This window comes from Lagenorhynchus albirostris, chromosome 20 (genome assembly GCF_949774975.1).
Source record: "Lagenorhynchus albirostris chromosome 20, mLagAlb1.1, whole genome shotgun sequence".
NCBI classification, from domain to species: domain Eukaryota; kingdom Metazoa; phylum Chordata; class Mammalia; order Artiodactyla; family Delphinidae; genus Lagenorhynchus; species Lagenorhynchus albirostris.
Window position 1 is genome coordinate 39,663,925 of NC_083114.1, and position 15,088 is coordinate 39,679,012.

At 43.8% G+C, this 15,088-nt stretch overlaps 1 protein-coding gene across 4 annotated transcripts in view; it reads left to right on the forward strand.

Annotated features, from left to right (window-relative positions):
- WIPF2 (WAS/WASL interacting protein family member 2) overlaps window positions 1-15,088 on the forward strand; it is a 39,116-nt gene that overhangs the window by 15,230 nt on the left and 8,798 nt on the right. For 2 of the 4 annotated variants that reach the window (XM_060133517.1, XM_060133514.1), the window contains 4 exons: window positions 8,170-8,301; window positions 12,417-12,549; window positions 13,263-13,379; window positions 13,732-14,388. In XM_060133517.1, the coding sequence (XP_059989500.1) occupies window positions 8,239-8,301; window positions 12,417-12,549; window positions 13,263-13,379; window positions 13,732-14,388 (970 nt within the window). In that variant the 5' untranslated portion in view covers window positions 8,170-8,238. Of the gene's footprint in view, window positions 1-2,669; window positions 2,784-8,169; window positions 8,302-9,550; window positions 9,714-12,416; window positions 12,550-13,262; window positions 13,380-13,731; window positions 14,389-15,088 lie in introns of those variants that run through there. The other 2 variants (XM_060133515.1, XM_060133513.1) reach the window with 2 other exon arrangements.

Consider the following 15,088-nt stretch of genomic DNA (forward strand, 5'->3'; position numbering starts at 1 on the left):
CTGTTCGTGGAGAGACTTCTTTGGAGAGCCAGCCCCCAGCCCCCACCCCTCTCCTCATCTAAAAGAACACTATACCCGACTCCTGCACTCTCCCTTTATGATTCTCTTTTTTTCATTCTTTTTGTCAGTAATGGAAATGTTGAGATTGTATTTGTTTCCTTGTTTATCTTTTCCTCTAGAATATAGGCCCCAAGATTGTAAAAAATTGTCTAGTTCAGCCTCTAGAACAGGGTTTATCAACCTCAGCATTATTGACATTTTTGGACGGGAAAATTCTTTGTTGTGGGAGGTTGCCCTGTGCACTATAGAGTGTTTAGCAGCATCCTTGTTTTCTACCTCCTAGATGCCGGTAGCACCTCCTAGTCATGACAGTCAGAATGTCTCCAGACATTGCCAACTGTCTCCTGGGGGACAAAATCACCCCGCTTGGGAACCATTGTTATAGAACAATGCTTTGGCACCTAGTGGGTGCTCAATAAATGTTTATCATATGATAGATGGATTAATGAATGAATAAACTCAGCAAGTTAAGCAAGTTAAGATTTTTTGGAACACTGAACTACACATGTGTATATAGCCTTGTGTTTCTTCCTTACCTCTTTTCTTGTCTTTTCCATTTCTGGCACATTGATCCATCCTTCACTGCTTTTTTCCCTCAACTCAGGCTTGCTTGCTCTTTCAGACAATGCTACTTTTAAATTTGGTTCGGTTCAACAAGTGACAGATGAGCCCCTACTCTGTGCTGTAAAATAATAGGAAAGAACTATAGAAGGATACGGTACTGTCTGTGCTTAAGAGCTCATTGGGTAAAATGGACACAGATACATGAAATGTTCCTCTAAAGTTTCTTAGTTCAGGGTAATGTCTAAACTGGTACAGGGCCATTATAGGGTTATTTAAGGAATAGTTGTTAAATGAAATGCTTATCAGAATGGAGTGCTTGCTGTTGAATTTGGAATCCAATTTTAACAAAAACCTACCCATTCAGGGAATTTCTTGGTGGTCCAGTGGTTAGGACTCTGCACTCTCACTGCCAAGGGCCCAGCTTTGAACCCTGGTCAGGGAACTAAGATCCTGCATGCCGCATGGTGTGGCCAAAAAAAACCTACCTAATCATTTTCTACTTATTTTCATTGTTGCAGTTACCCTTGGTTTCTTGCTATTGATTCTGTCAGTAACATGGTTGAGAAATATGCAAAGTGGGCTTGCTCATTTTGCACTTGTTTGATGGGAATGTTTCTAAGGTTGGTTATTTTATTGAATGGTCTTGACAGCTGATTCATCAATGGTTCTTTTTTTTTTAATATCCGTAAAACCTTTTTTTTAAAAAAATATTTATTTACTTATTTATATTTATTTTGGCTGCGCCGGGTCTTAGCTGCAGCACATGGGACCTTCGTTGCGGTATGTGGACTTCTTTAGTTGTGGCATTCGGACTTCTGAGTTGCAGCATGCGGACTCCTAGTTGCGGCATGCATATGGGATCTAGTTCCCCGACCAGGGATTGAACCCAGGCTCCTTGGATTGGGAGCTTAGAGTCCTACCCACTGGACCACCAGGGAAGTCCCATCAGTGAGTTTTTAACGTCCTTGCTTGGAAAATCTTGCCACCTCTATCCACCTGGTATGAAAATACACCAAACAAAAACCCCATTGTCTGTTATGTGACTTTTCTTTGTCCTAGAGCAACTGATTTTTCTCTTTCTGCTGAATATTTATGTTCCATCTCTCATACTGTTAGAGAGGTGTTTTGTTTTGTTTGTTTGTTTGTTTGTTTTGAACTATGGGATCAGAAGAATTGCACTGGGGGAATATTTGGAACCTTTTCCTCTTGAAGACACAACTGTCTTCTCTTTAGATTATCTGGAGACAGAGTAGACAGAGCTAAATGGTCTTTCAGTGAGAATCTTGAAATGTCTCTTTTAGCTGTCTCTCTGTTCCTTTATATTACAAAGCAGTTTAATAGGATATTAAAGAATTGAACATGTATTTAACAAAGGAGAGATAATTTTCTTGTTGACATCCCAAATTCCTATCCATATGACTGAGTCTTGTAAGGTAGAACTAAGGCCCTTGAGACTTTGCTGAGGGAGACAGCCTACTTAAAAATGTTCAAGGTCAGGTGTTTTTATTGTTTTTTTTTCCCCTGTGGGATTTTGTTGGGTACTTTGGTACAAAAACTGTAATTTACTCTGTAATCAAAGCTGAGATCAAAGGAGAGTGCTGTTACCTGAGGTCACTCAGCATGAAAGTGGATGTCGTTAAGATTTAGATTTAAAATAAAAATTTTTTTCTTTGTAAAATAACTTGGTATTGAAACCTGAGTTTTATAACAGCAGAATACCATTTGAGTAAAGCCCTCAGATTGTAGTGGTAACTGGAATACCTCTTAGATCTTTTAAAATATATGATAAAAAGCAACAACTAAATTGGATTCTTCATTTATCAAATGTAAAAGGAAGTAGTTTCTGTCTTTGTCCTCAGGAGGTTTCCTGCTCCTAAAGTGTACGAATATTTGGAAATTGAATAGAAAAATAGGTTTTGTCTTCTGAGGAACAGAAGAAAGCACTTTTTAAAAGTGCTTGAGTTTTATGGAGACTTACCTCTGAATTCTGTGATAAATTTGATATTAAGAAGACTTGAAATAATGCTCTCTGATCTTTATTTCAGAGAAACTGACTCCTGAGGATGTGAAAAGCTATCATGGTTTTTAAGTGGAAAGGCTTAAGAAGGGAATGAGAATTTTTCTGAAAATCAGGGACTCTGAAGAACACAGATGGTGAGGTTTGTAGTTCTAATTTAATAGATCAGAAAGGAAAGACTTAATTCCGTGATGAACCCTCTTTTTTCCTTTTTTTAGTTTAATCTCAGGTTTAACTTCAGGAATGTTAGATTCTTTTTTTTTTAAATAAATTTATTTATTTTATTTATTTTTATTTTTGGCTGTGTTGGGTCTTCGTTGCTGTGCATGGGCTTCTAGTTGCGGCGATCGGGGGCTACTCTTCATTGCAGTGCGCGGGCTTCTCATTGTGGTGGCTTCTCTTGTTGCAGAGTATGGGCTCTAGGTGCGTGGGCTTCAGTAGTTGTGGCACATGGGCTCAGTAGTTGTGGCTCGCGGGCTCTAGAGCGCAGGCTCAGTAGTTGTGGCGCACGGACTTAGTTGCTCTGCAGCATGTGGGATCTTCCCAGACCAGGGCTTGAACCCGTGTCCCCTGCATTGGCAGGTGGATTCTTAACTACTGTGCCACCAAGGAAGCCCACTTCATTTGTTCTTAACTGAAAGCAGTTCTCAAAGCAGACCCTCTGCATTGGGTTAGTGCTTGTAGTGTCGATCCTGAATTGGTTTGAATAAAGCTTCTTCAGGGAATCTTCAGGGCAAGGAAAGTTGTGTTAATTTAAATTTATATAAATTGGGCTTCCCTGGTGGCGCAGTGGTTGAGAGTCCGCCTGCCGATGCAGGGGACGCGGGTTCGTGCCCCGGTCCGGGAAGATCCCACATGCCGCGGAACGGCTGGGCCCATGAGCCATGGCCACTGGGCCTGCGCGTCCAGAGCCTGTGCTCTGCAATGGGAGAGGCCACAACAGTGAGAGACCCGCGTACCGCAAAAAAAAAAAAAAAAAAAAAATTTATATAAATTGGTTTGCTCTTGGAAAACATAAAGATCTGTTTGTATTCCATCCCTAAGATAGGAATTTGGAGTGGGTTAAGTTTTCATTTAGGAAAAATAGTAGAAAATTGCTAAACCCAACCAACTTGCAGTGGAGATTTTTTTCATGGTGATTGGTGAAATAGAAAGGGATCAGGAGACCTGAGTTTGAGTCCTAACTCTGCAGTTTACTCCTGAGTGATCTGGGGGGTCGCGCTTAGCTCAGTCAGTCTGCCTCTCTCCCTAGTGTGCATACATGTAACCCCACTCCTCGAGCTTCAGAGTCCTCACCTGTAAAATGGGAGTGATAATACTCTACTGTAGTGTATCATTGTTTGCTCAGTGTCCCTGGTAGGAGGGTGTCATGCCTGCAGTCTTTGTGGAGACAGAAGAAAAGTTGAAAGCCACTGCTGGTAGTCAACCATGGTGCTGGTAGTGATTTTTTTTTTTTTTGGCCATGCTGCATGGCTTGCAGGATCTCAGTTCCCTGATCAGGGATTGAACCCGGGCCACAGCAGTGAAAGCCCAGAATATCCTAATCACTAGGACACCAGGGAACTCCCAAAAGTGATTTTTTCTTTTTTCTTTGTGGTACCCGGGCCTCTCACCACTGTGGCCTCTCCCGTTGCGGAGCACAGGCTCCGGATGCGCAGGCCCAACAGCCGTGGCTCACGGGTCCAGCTGCTCCGCGGCATGTGGGATCTTCCCGGACCGGGGCACGAGCCCGTGTCCCCTGCATCGGCAGGCGGACTCTCAACCACTGCGCCACCAGGGAAGCCCCTGAGCCTATTTTAAGAAGGCATCTTTAACTGCATAATGTATTAGTGGCCTTCTGCAGTGGGTGACTTTAAAAAAAGATTTGCCTTGCTAGAGAACTACTGCTTTGCCTAATAAATGACTCTAACTGTCAGACTTAAGTTTGTCCCTTTAGGTCATTTCTTACTCCGTAGCATGTAGATTGGATCAACTGTGGATCTGGAAAGAACTAGGGACTTGTCTGAATCTCTTTTCCGGGTCATTCTAGGAGACCATTTCAACTGTGGCAATGGCCAAAGTAGGTAGAACTGGAAACCCAGAAAAGGTGGGAACTGAGGTGACTGGAATTAGTTGAAAATGTTTGTTTCTGAATAAACTACTATTTTCCTTATTCTTGGGCTGCTAGCTTTATGACTGCTATGGGGACTTGAGTGGAATGGTCATAGTGAACCCAGAAAATTTAATAGAAGAAAGGTTTTTTCTTCTTCTCCACGTGTTTCTTTCACTTTAACACCCCCCACGCCTCGAGATAGATGTTCTGCTTATGAGGATTTACTATTTTGATCAATTTTTCAAGCCTAGTATGTTAGATTCCTGGCAAAGAAAGACTAGACTTAATTTTGAAACCAGAAATGAGAAGGTATTTCCCTTAGAGGGGAGTCAGCTGCTTGTTCCTTGAAGTGAGTTCAGACATCATTCCCTGTGGGAACCACTTAGCCAAAGTACTGTCCAGTTCTTTGTGATTGGAGCAAAAAGCTCTGTTGGGCAGCCAGCCTAGAGTGGCATTCCACTGTAAGGAGTTGGGATTTTGAAGATGTTAACGGTCATGTTTTTGATCAAATTTACTACCTACAAAGGTTCTTGGTTTTATAGAACCTTTGGAATATTTGCCCTTTTATCATTCTCAGGGCATTGAGAGAAGTGTTTAAGTGGTTACTTCTTTATTCACAGAGAGATTTTGATCACCCATGTAAAGAGTTTAGAACCAAGCCTCTGCAATTATTTGGCTTTGACTTTTGAGGGTTCAAGAAGTAGGATTTCCTTGGGGTGACTTTTGGGGGGTATTGTTCTTGAGTTTTAGTTTTATCTTTGCCCCCTACTTCAATGTCTTATGAAGACTAAAGTTCCCTGGCTTTAGTCTCATTTGTGAAATGAGGATCACTTACAGACTGTAATAAGGAGACAACTGTATACTTTTTGAGTGTTAAATATTAAGCCACTGATAACTGGATAAATTCTCATGTGGTATTTACGCTCTTACCAGATTCCAGTGATGTGACTATACCAGGGATCAGTAAACTGTGGCCCATGAGTCAGATCTGGTCCATGGTCTGTTTTGTATGGCCCAATGACTAAGAATGGTTTTTACAACTTTCCTTAATAAGTTTATTTATTTATTTTTATTTTATTTATTTATTTTTGGCTGCATTGGGTCTTTGTTACTGCACATGGGCTTACTCTAGTCGTGGTGAGCAGGAGTTGCTCTTTGTTGCGGTGTGCGGGCTTCTCATTGCGGTGGCTTTGTTGTGGAGTTTGGGCTGTAGGCACACTGGCTTCTGTAGTTGTGGTGCACGGGCTTCAGTAGTTGTGGCGCATGGGCTCAGTAGTTGTGGCTTGTGGGCTCTAGAGCACAGGCTCAGTAGTTGTGGTGCATGGGCTTTGTTGCTCCGTGGCATGTGGGATCTTCCTGGACCAGGGATCGAACCCGTGTCCCCTGCATTGACAGGGCGAATTCTTAACCACTGCGCCACCAGGGAAGTCCCAGTTTTTACTTTTTTTTTTTTTTTTTTTTTTTTGCAGTATGCGGGCCTCTCACTGTTGTGGCCTCTCCTGTTGTGGAGCACAGGCTCCGGACGCACAGGCTCAGCGGCCATGGCTCACGGGCCCAGCCGCTCCGCGGCATGTGGGATCTTCCTGGACCAGGGCACGAACCCGTGTCCCCTGCATCGGCAGGTGGACTCTCAACCACTGTACCATCAGGGAAGCCCCGCGGTTTTTACATTTTTTAAATGTAAAATTCAAGAGAATGAGAACACAAGCCACAGAGTAAGAGAAAATATTTGCAAAAGATACATCTGATAAAGGACTGTTATCTAAAATGTACAAAGAACTCTTAAAACTCAACAGTGAGAAAACAAACAATCCGATTAAAAAGTGGGCAAAAGACCTGAACACGCACCTCGCCAAAGAAGATACATAGGGACATCCCTGGTGGTCCAGTGGTTAAGACTCTGCGCTCCCAATGCAGAGGGCCTGGGTTCGATCCCTGTTCGGGGAATTAAGATCCCACATGCCGCAACTAAGCCTGTGTGCCTCAGTGCAGCCAAAATAAATAAATTAATTAATTTCAAAAAAAGAAAATATATAGATGGCAAGTCAGCATATGAAAATATTCCAACATCATATGTCATTTAGGAATTGCAAATTAAAACAGCGGGATACTGCTACACACCTATTGGAATGACCTAAATCCAGAAGGCTGGCGAGGATGTGGAGCAATAGGAACTCTCATTCATTGCTGGTGAGAATGTGAATTGGTACAGCCATTGCGGAAGGTATTTTGGCAGTTTATTACAGAACATACTCTTACCATATGATCCATCAGTCATGCTCCTTGATGTTTTACCCAAATGAGTCAAAAACTTATGTCCTCACAAAAACCTGCACGAGGATGTTTATATCAGCGTTATTCATAATTGCTAAAACTTGGAAGCATCCCAGATGTCCTTCAGGAGGTGAATGGATAAACAAACTGTGGTACATCCAGACAGTGGAATGTTATTCAGTGCTAAAAAGAAATGAGCTATCAAGCCATGAAAAGACATGGAGGAAACTTAAATGCATATTACCAAGTGAAAGAAGCCAATCAGAAAGGGGTACTGTATGATTCCAACTATACAGCATTCTGGAAAAGGCAAAACTATGAAGACATTAAAAAGCTCAGTGGTTGGGCTTCCCTGGTGGCACAGTGGTTGAGAGTCCGCCTGCCGATGCAGGGGACACGGGTTTGTGCCCCGGTCCGGGAAGATCCCACATGCCACTGAGCGGCTGGGCCATGGCCGCTGAGCCTGCACGTCTGGAGCCTGTGCTCCACAACGGGAGAGGCCAGAATAGTGAGAGGCCCGTGTACCCCCCCCCAAAAAAAAAAAACTCAGTGGTTGCCAGGGGTTCAGGGGTGGGGGGCAGGGAGGGATGAACAGATACAGCATAAGAGATTTTTTAGGACAGTGAAACGATTCTGTATGATACGACATTGGTGGAGAGTTGTTATACATTTGTCCAAACCCATGGAACGTACAACACCAAGAGTGAACCCTAATGTAAACTATGGATTTCAGGTGATAACGAGGTGTCAGTGTAGGTTCATCAATTGTGACAAATGTATCACTGCAGGGTATAGATAGTGGGGGACTCTGTGTGTGTGGTGGGGGACAGGGGTTTTAGGGGAACTCTGTACTTTCTGCTCAGTTTTGCTGTGAACCTAAAACTGCTCTAAGAAATAAAGTTTATTAATTTAAAAGGTTGTCAAAACAAAACAGAAGGATAATGTGCGACAGAGACCATATGTGGTTTACAAAGCCTAAAGTATTTTTTTATCTGGCCTTTTACAGAAGAGATTTACCGAGCCCTGGACTAGATCACAGTGTGACTAGGAGATGAGTGCCTAGTTTCTCTCTGGTGTCATGCTCAGTCCTCTGGTTCTCCTGGTACTCAGTGTGTTTCATGGCAAAGTTGTTCTCATGAATTTATTTCTGTTTCACTTGCAGGTATATGAGTGACCTAAAGCTGCAGATTAAAAAGGAAAGAGAGCAGTGCCAACTGCAAACAGGGCAAGGATGCCAATTCCTCCTCCCCCTCCACCACCCCCTGGTCCTCCTCCACCTCCCACTTCTAATCAGGTAGGTAGTCCATCCACCTGGCTATCTCAAGACCTGAATGGATACTTAGGGCTTCCTGGTATGAGACATAGTGTACTCAAAGACATGGGGTGTAGGAAGATGGAGAATAAATAAGTAAAGTCTGTCTTCCTCAATTCGTTCTGATTCCTGAGAAGTCCTCTTAGGACCATAATGGCTTGTCTTGGTTTTTTTATCCTGGTTCAGTCTAAATGGAGATTTGGGCAGGTGGCATCAGAGTAGGAACTAGTGTGTCTTCCCTAAAACTATTGTAGTATAAAGGTCAATGTGTCCTTTTTCTGCATCTTTGAGAAAAGGGATGGCAATTCCTAGTTGTTGTTTCTTGCTGCCATTTCATTTCCTTCTCTTCTACTCCAAATCAGTTCACTTTAAAGTCAAGTCCATCAGGTCTAAATGCCCCCATGCCCCATATCAAGAAAGAAAGGAGTTAATGGAATTAGGGGGAAGACTAAAGGTTCAGTAATGGGAAGAAAAAAAAGCAATGTCTGAGTTGTGATACCTGGAGTCACATGAGAAAGAAGGAAGGAACCTGGGTGCTTCATCGTGTGTGGGTGTGGGTGTGGGTGTGGGTGTGGGTGTGGGTGTGGGTGTGGGTGTGGGTGTGTGTGGGTGTGGGTGTGGGTGTGGGTGTGTTGGGTGTGTTGGGTGTTTAACAGATGAGAAATTGTGCCCTGAAAGAGGAAAGGTGACTTAACCTAGCTAATTTGTTTCAGAACTAGGACAACAGTTCAGGTCTGCCAACTTCTGGTTTTTTTCCTGTAATTTTTGGGGTGTGGTGGGAGCTGAGGCTGGAGGTGTAGGTGGGGGGTTGGAGTTTTCTCTTGGTCATGATGGGGAGATGCTGAAGTCTCTTCAGCAGCAGGAGGAACCTGCTTGGGTTTATATTAGGAAAGTTACTCTTCACAGTGTGGACGGTAGGTTGGGAGTTGAGACTACAGACAGGGAGGTTGAGACTGGAGACAGAAGCTTGTGGCAATTGAAAATAAGAGTCTGGACTAAAGCAGTGAGGATAGAGAGTGGAGACAAGAGACAATGACAGAGTAAAATCTTAAGAGTCTGATGACAGATGGAAGAGTGAAGAAGAGGAAGGAGATTTGAATGACTCTAGTTGGGGGATTGATTTTTTAATTTTTATTTATTTATTTATTTATTTATTTTTTGCGGTACGCGGGCCTCTCACTGTCGTGGCCTCTCCCGTTGCGGAGCACAGGCTCCGGACGCGCAGGCTCAGTGGCCATGGCTCACGGGCCTAGCCGCTCCGCGGCATGTGGATCTTCCCGGACCGGGGCACGAACCCGTGTCCCCTGCATCGGCAGGCGGACTCTCAACCACTGTGCCACCAGGGAAGCCCTGGGGGATTGATTGAATGCTGGTGCTATTTACAAGAGAAACAGGTTTGTGGAGGAGGATATGAGCTCAATTTTGGACATGCTTAGTAATATTTTTCTCTTTACAAAAGTAATATGTTCAAGAAATTTATGAACTGTGGTTAAGCAAAAAGGAGCAGTTACCCGTAATCCAACCATTCATAACAGTTTTGTGTCTAGACTTCCCCTCCCTCCTTCTTCCTTTTGTATCTGTCTACCTTTTTAAAAATTATTTATTTATTTATTTATTTATTTATTTATTTATTTATGGCTGCATTGGGTCTTTGTTGCTGCGCACGGGCTTTCTGTAGTTGCAGTGAGCGGGGGCTACTCTTCGTTGCCGTGCGCAGGCTTCTCATTTTGGTGGCTTCTCTTGTTATGGAGCATGGGCTCTAGGCACGTGGGCTTCAGTAACTGTGGCGCGTGGGCTCAGTAGTTGTGGTTCACGGGCTCTAGAATGCAGTCTCAGTAGTGTGGTGCACGGGCTTAGTTGCTCTGCAGCATGTGGGATCTTCCCAGACCAGGACTCGAACCCGTGACCCCTGCATTGGCAGGCGGGTTCCTGACCACTGCGCCACCAGGGAAGCCCGTCTACCTTTTTTTTAAAAAAAGGCTGTTCTTTATATACATACTGATTTCTGATTGGCTCTTCTTCCTCATTAATACATCATGAATGGCTTGTCATGTCATTAAATGTTTAGTGATATCATTAAAAAATTCTTTACTAAAAATCCAGAAAAAACTAGAGAACACCAATAAACATAGAAAATGTTAATCTATAATTAACCTTTGTTAACATTTTGTATGTTTATTGTAGGAAAACTAGAAAATACAGATAAACATAAATAATTATTACCCCAGATTAACTTTTGCTAGTATCAGTGTATATCCTTCTAGAAATTTTCTGTATGTGTGTACCTTTTTATTCTTCACAATATAAGCTAGCTGCTACTTATTGAACTCATACTATACACCAGGCACTGTGCTAAGCTCTTAAAAAGTGTTATCATTTAATTCTCAAAACTACCCTATGAGATAGGTCCTATTATGACTCCTGTAGAAAACTGGAATCATGTATATGTATTGTTCTATAATATTTTTTGCTTGATTGTGTCAGATATTTATTTCCATGAAAAGATGCTTACTTCTACATCCTTTAAGAGCTTAACTGGCATCCCACTGTATGATTATACCATTGTTGTTCTTTTCGGTTGAACTTTTAGATTACTTCCGCTTTATGCTATTATAAACTGTTTTTTGCTATTATTATCGTCTTTGTGCATGTCTCCAATTATTTTCTTAAAGTTAATTTCTGGAAGTAGAATTCTTGTGCTAGACTTTTACGAGGTGTTTGATACATAAATTACTTTCTAGAAAAATCATACCAATCTATCCTACCACAGGTAGTAGAAAAGAGTACCTGTTTTTCTGGATCCTTAAGATCACCATGGGGCAGCTTTTTATTCTATACATTGTTTTGAACATCTTCAGTGTGCCAGGCACTGTACAGGCAGTGGTCCTTGCCTTCACAAAGCTAGCAGTCTCTTTGTAATTTTAACCTTTACCAGTATCATAGGTAGATAATGATAGTTTTACACTACATTTTTTTTTATTATAGTTGTTTTTTTTCCATATTTGTTGGCTCTTTTGACTTCTTTTATGCAGTGTGGTTCATATCTTTTGCTTATTATCCTACTGATTTCTAAGTCATCTTTATATGTTAATGCTCTATAGATTTGGGCCACTACCTTTATTTCTATCATATGTTAACATTTGTCACTGACAATTTTTCTTCCAGTGTGTCATCTGCTTATTTACTTATATTCCTAAGTAAATAATTTGAAATAAGCAAATCTGTCGATCTTTTCCTGTATTTTGATTGTCTTGATTAGAAAGTCCTTCCCATTACCTATATTTTTGCATATAGTACTTCTGTGGTTTTATTTTTTTACACTTAAATTTTATAATTCAGCTAGAATTTATTTGAGAGTAAAGTGCTAAGGTAGGTATTTAACTTTATTATTTTTTTCTAAAAATTAACCACTTGTCGGACTTCCCTGGTGGTCCAGTGGTTAAGACTCCACGCTTCCGCTGCAGGGGGTGTGTGTGCGATCCCTGGTTGGGGAACTAAGATCCTACATGCCGCCTGGCATGGCCAAAAAACTTAACCACTTGTTATTAACACCTTGTATTTAATAATCTATCCTTTCTGCACTGAAGAAATATATTTTTATTATTTCTATATAGACCTGGCCCTGCTTTATGGACTTCCTGTTTTGTTCCATTTATCTAGCTGTCTGTCCCTATGCTCCTGTTGTTGTTGGTCATAGGAATACTTCAGGATTTAAACAAGATAATGAAAGTAATGTGCTTATTATTAGCACAATGCCTGGGATATAGTGGGGGCTCAATAAACGTTTGCCTTGGTGGTGATGATACAAATAAAGTGTCCGGCACACAAGCCTAGCACATAGGTGCTCAGTAAGTATTGGTGCAGGCCTCCTGTCAGAAGCTTCTGAACAGGAGGAAGACCTATATCCTTCACAGAAGGTACAGCATGAGAGAAAGTTCTAAGGAGGAGGATAATGGACATTGATACTGTCGTTTGGCACATGTATCTTATTAGGTTAGACAGGCATCTCGTGGAATCCAGTTTGGCTTAAGGCATTTATCCCGAGCTTGTGATGAAGGGGATATTGAGGGTGAACTTATGTTTCCCTCTTCCTTCAGGCCAACACTGAGCTGCCCAAGCTGAGTAGAGATGAGCAGCGGGGTCGAGGTGCTCTCTTACAGGACATCTGCAAAGGGACCAGGCTGAAGAAGGTGACCAACGTTAATGATCGGAGCGCTCCCCTCCTCGAGAGTGAGTCTAAGCTTCATCTCCTAATGAACCACCGGGATCCCAGGATTGACTCGGGGACTAGGCTTGGCTGTCATTTTTATTGTTGGGTCGTAAGTGGGAGAGTTTTGTCTTGGCATGTTCTTTGGCTGTCTTCTCATCTGTTCATTTGAATACCTTAGAAATTGCTTTTTGACCTTTGAGAAGCATTCTCGGGATCTTAAGCCTCCCATCTCCTACTATAACTAGTGCTTGTTAGGGCATATCCTTGGCTTTTCTCTGAGAAGACCACCACAGTCCTAAAAACCTGTAAGCTGAAGCCAACGATGATTTTATAATTGCTACAGGTGTTCATTCTGAAAGGCCTCTGGGGGTTTTCTCACACCTGGGTCCCTGAGCCATTAAGCCCCCTCACCATCTGGGACTTGGAGAGGAAAGCCTAGAGAACTCTGTTGAACAGGTCCTCATCCTGGTTACCACTCTGCCCTAAATAAAGGAAGATTGGCTCCTCGTTCCTTTTGTTTTCTCTCTTTCATCACAGCACAGAGTTTCATCCCCACACCTACATGAAGCTGTGGAGCAGAGAAGCCCAGCTTTCTATTTCAGTGGAAAGGCAAAAGCAATATCGGTTTGTTTGCAAATTAAAGCCCAGGTAGAGGAGGGGTTTCTCCTCAGGATTGACTTGGTCACCAGCCTCAGAGCATATGAAATGAAAATCCTAATGGTGTGCTTTCCAGAACCCAAAGGAAGCAGTGGTGGTTATGGCTCTGGAGCAGCTGCCCTGCAGCCCAAGGGAGGTCTCTTCCAAGGAGGAGTGCCCAAGCTCCGCCCTGTGGGAGCCAAGGACGGTTCAGGTATGTGATAAGTACTTTCTTAGGATGTTTCCCAAGCACGTTCGTTTGTGACTCGTCCCAGGTGGGCCCTCTGGGGTTGAGGAGTGTGGTAGAGATGGGAAGAAGGAGTGGGGGCAGGGCAGGGGTTATAAAGTAGAATAAAGCAAAAGCTGCAGGTAAATAAGAATGCGTTCAGCTTGCATCAGTAGTGTTTGTTAATGGGCCCTGAGCCTGAAACCAGGTTAAAACCCAGAATCATACAGGTATTTGCCCTGCTGCCATGCAGGTTGCACTAAGGAGGCGGGGTGACGTGGAGATACCCAGCAACGTAGGTCCAGCTCTGTTGACCCAGTGCTGTCTGGTGTATTTGTAGAGAACCTAGCTGGCAAGCCAGCGCTACAAGTCCCCAGTTCTCGAGCTGCTGCCCCAAGGCCTCCGGGGTCTACAGCCAGCGGGCGCCCTCAGGATGATACAGACAGCAACCGAGCCTCACTCCCAGAACTGCCCCGGATGCAGAGACCCTCGTTACCGGACCTCTCTCGGCCTAATACCACCAGCAATACGGGCATGAAGCACAGCTCCTCCGCCCCTCCTCCGCCTCCCCCGGGGCGGCGTGCCAACGCCCCCCCTACGCCTCTGCCTGTGCACAGCAGCAAAGCCGCAGCCTACAACAGAGAGAAGCCCCTGCCACCCACACCTGGACAGCGGCTTCACCTTGGTCGAGAGGGACCTCCCGCTCCACCCCCAGTCAAGCCGCCTCCTTCCCCTGTGAATGTCAGAACAGGACCAGGTGGCCAGTCTCCAGCTCCTCCGCCTCCGCCTTACCGCCAGCCTCCCGGGGTCCCCAATGGACCCTCCAGTCCCACTAACGAGTCAGCCCCTGAGCTGCCACAGAGACACAATTCTTTGCATAGGAAGACACCAGGGCCTGTCAGAGGCCTAGCGCCTCCTCCACCCACCTCAGCCTCCCCTTCTTTACAGAGTAATAGGCCACCTCCCCCAGCCCGAGACCCTCCCAGTCGGGGAGCAGGTAAGTGCCTGGAAGCACCTGATTTTTCCTACCATACTGAGATTGAGTTTATCCTTCCTCTTCACGCTTTTCCCCAAAGCTCTCCTTCAGTGATTGAAGTGAACACTCATTCAACAGGTTTATTGAGTGCCTCTTTACGTGTCAGACTCTGTTGTTAGGAAAACAGCAGTAAATAAAAGAGACAAAAAATCCTGTTCTCCTGGACAGTTAACAAATTAATTAGAAAAAAAAAATATATATATATATAAATACATAGTATATAGATGCTTTAGAAAAATACAAAGCAGAGAAAGGGAATGGGATATACTGGAGTGGGGATGAGGTAACATTTTAAATTACAGGGGTGAGGGTAGAGTTGGGGTCAGGGAAGGCCTTACTGATAAAGTGACAGTGTGGCAGATACCTGAAGGAAGTGAGGGAGTACGCTACGCAGGCATTGAGGGCAGCAAATGCAAAGACCCTGAGGCTGGGGACAGCAAGGAGACCATTGTGGCAGACCAGGATGTGTGAGGGGAAGAGCGGTAGGATGTGGAGGTCAGAAAGCCAGATGCCACGGGAGGACACTGGAGGACTTTGTGAAAACTTTGGGTTTTACTCTGTGTGAGATGGGGAGCCACTGGCGCGGCACGGGGGCTTGGAACACAGAAGTAGCTTTGATTTACCTTTTGAAAAGGCAACTGGCTGTGTTGTTGAGAACCCA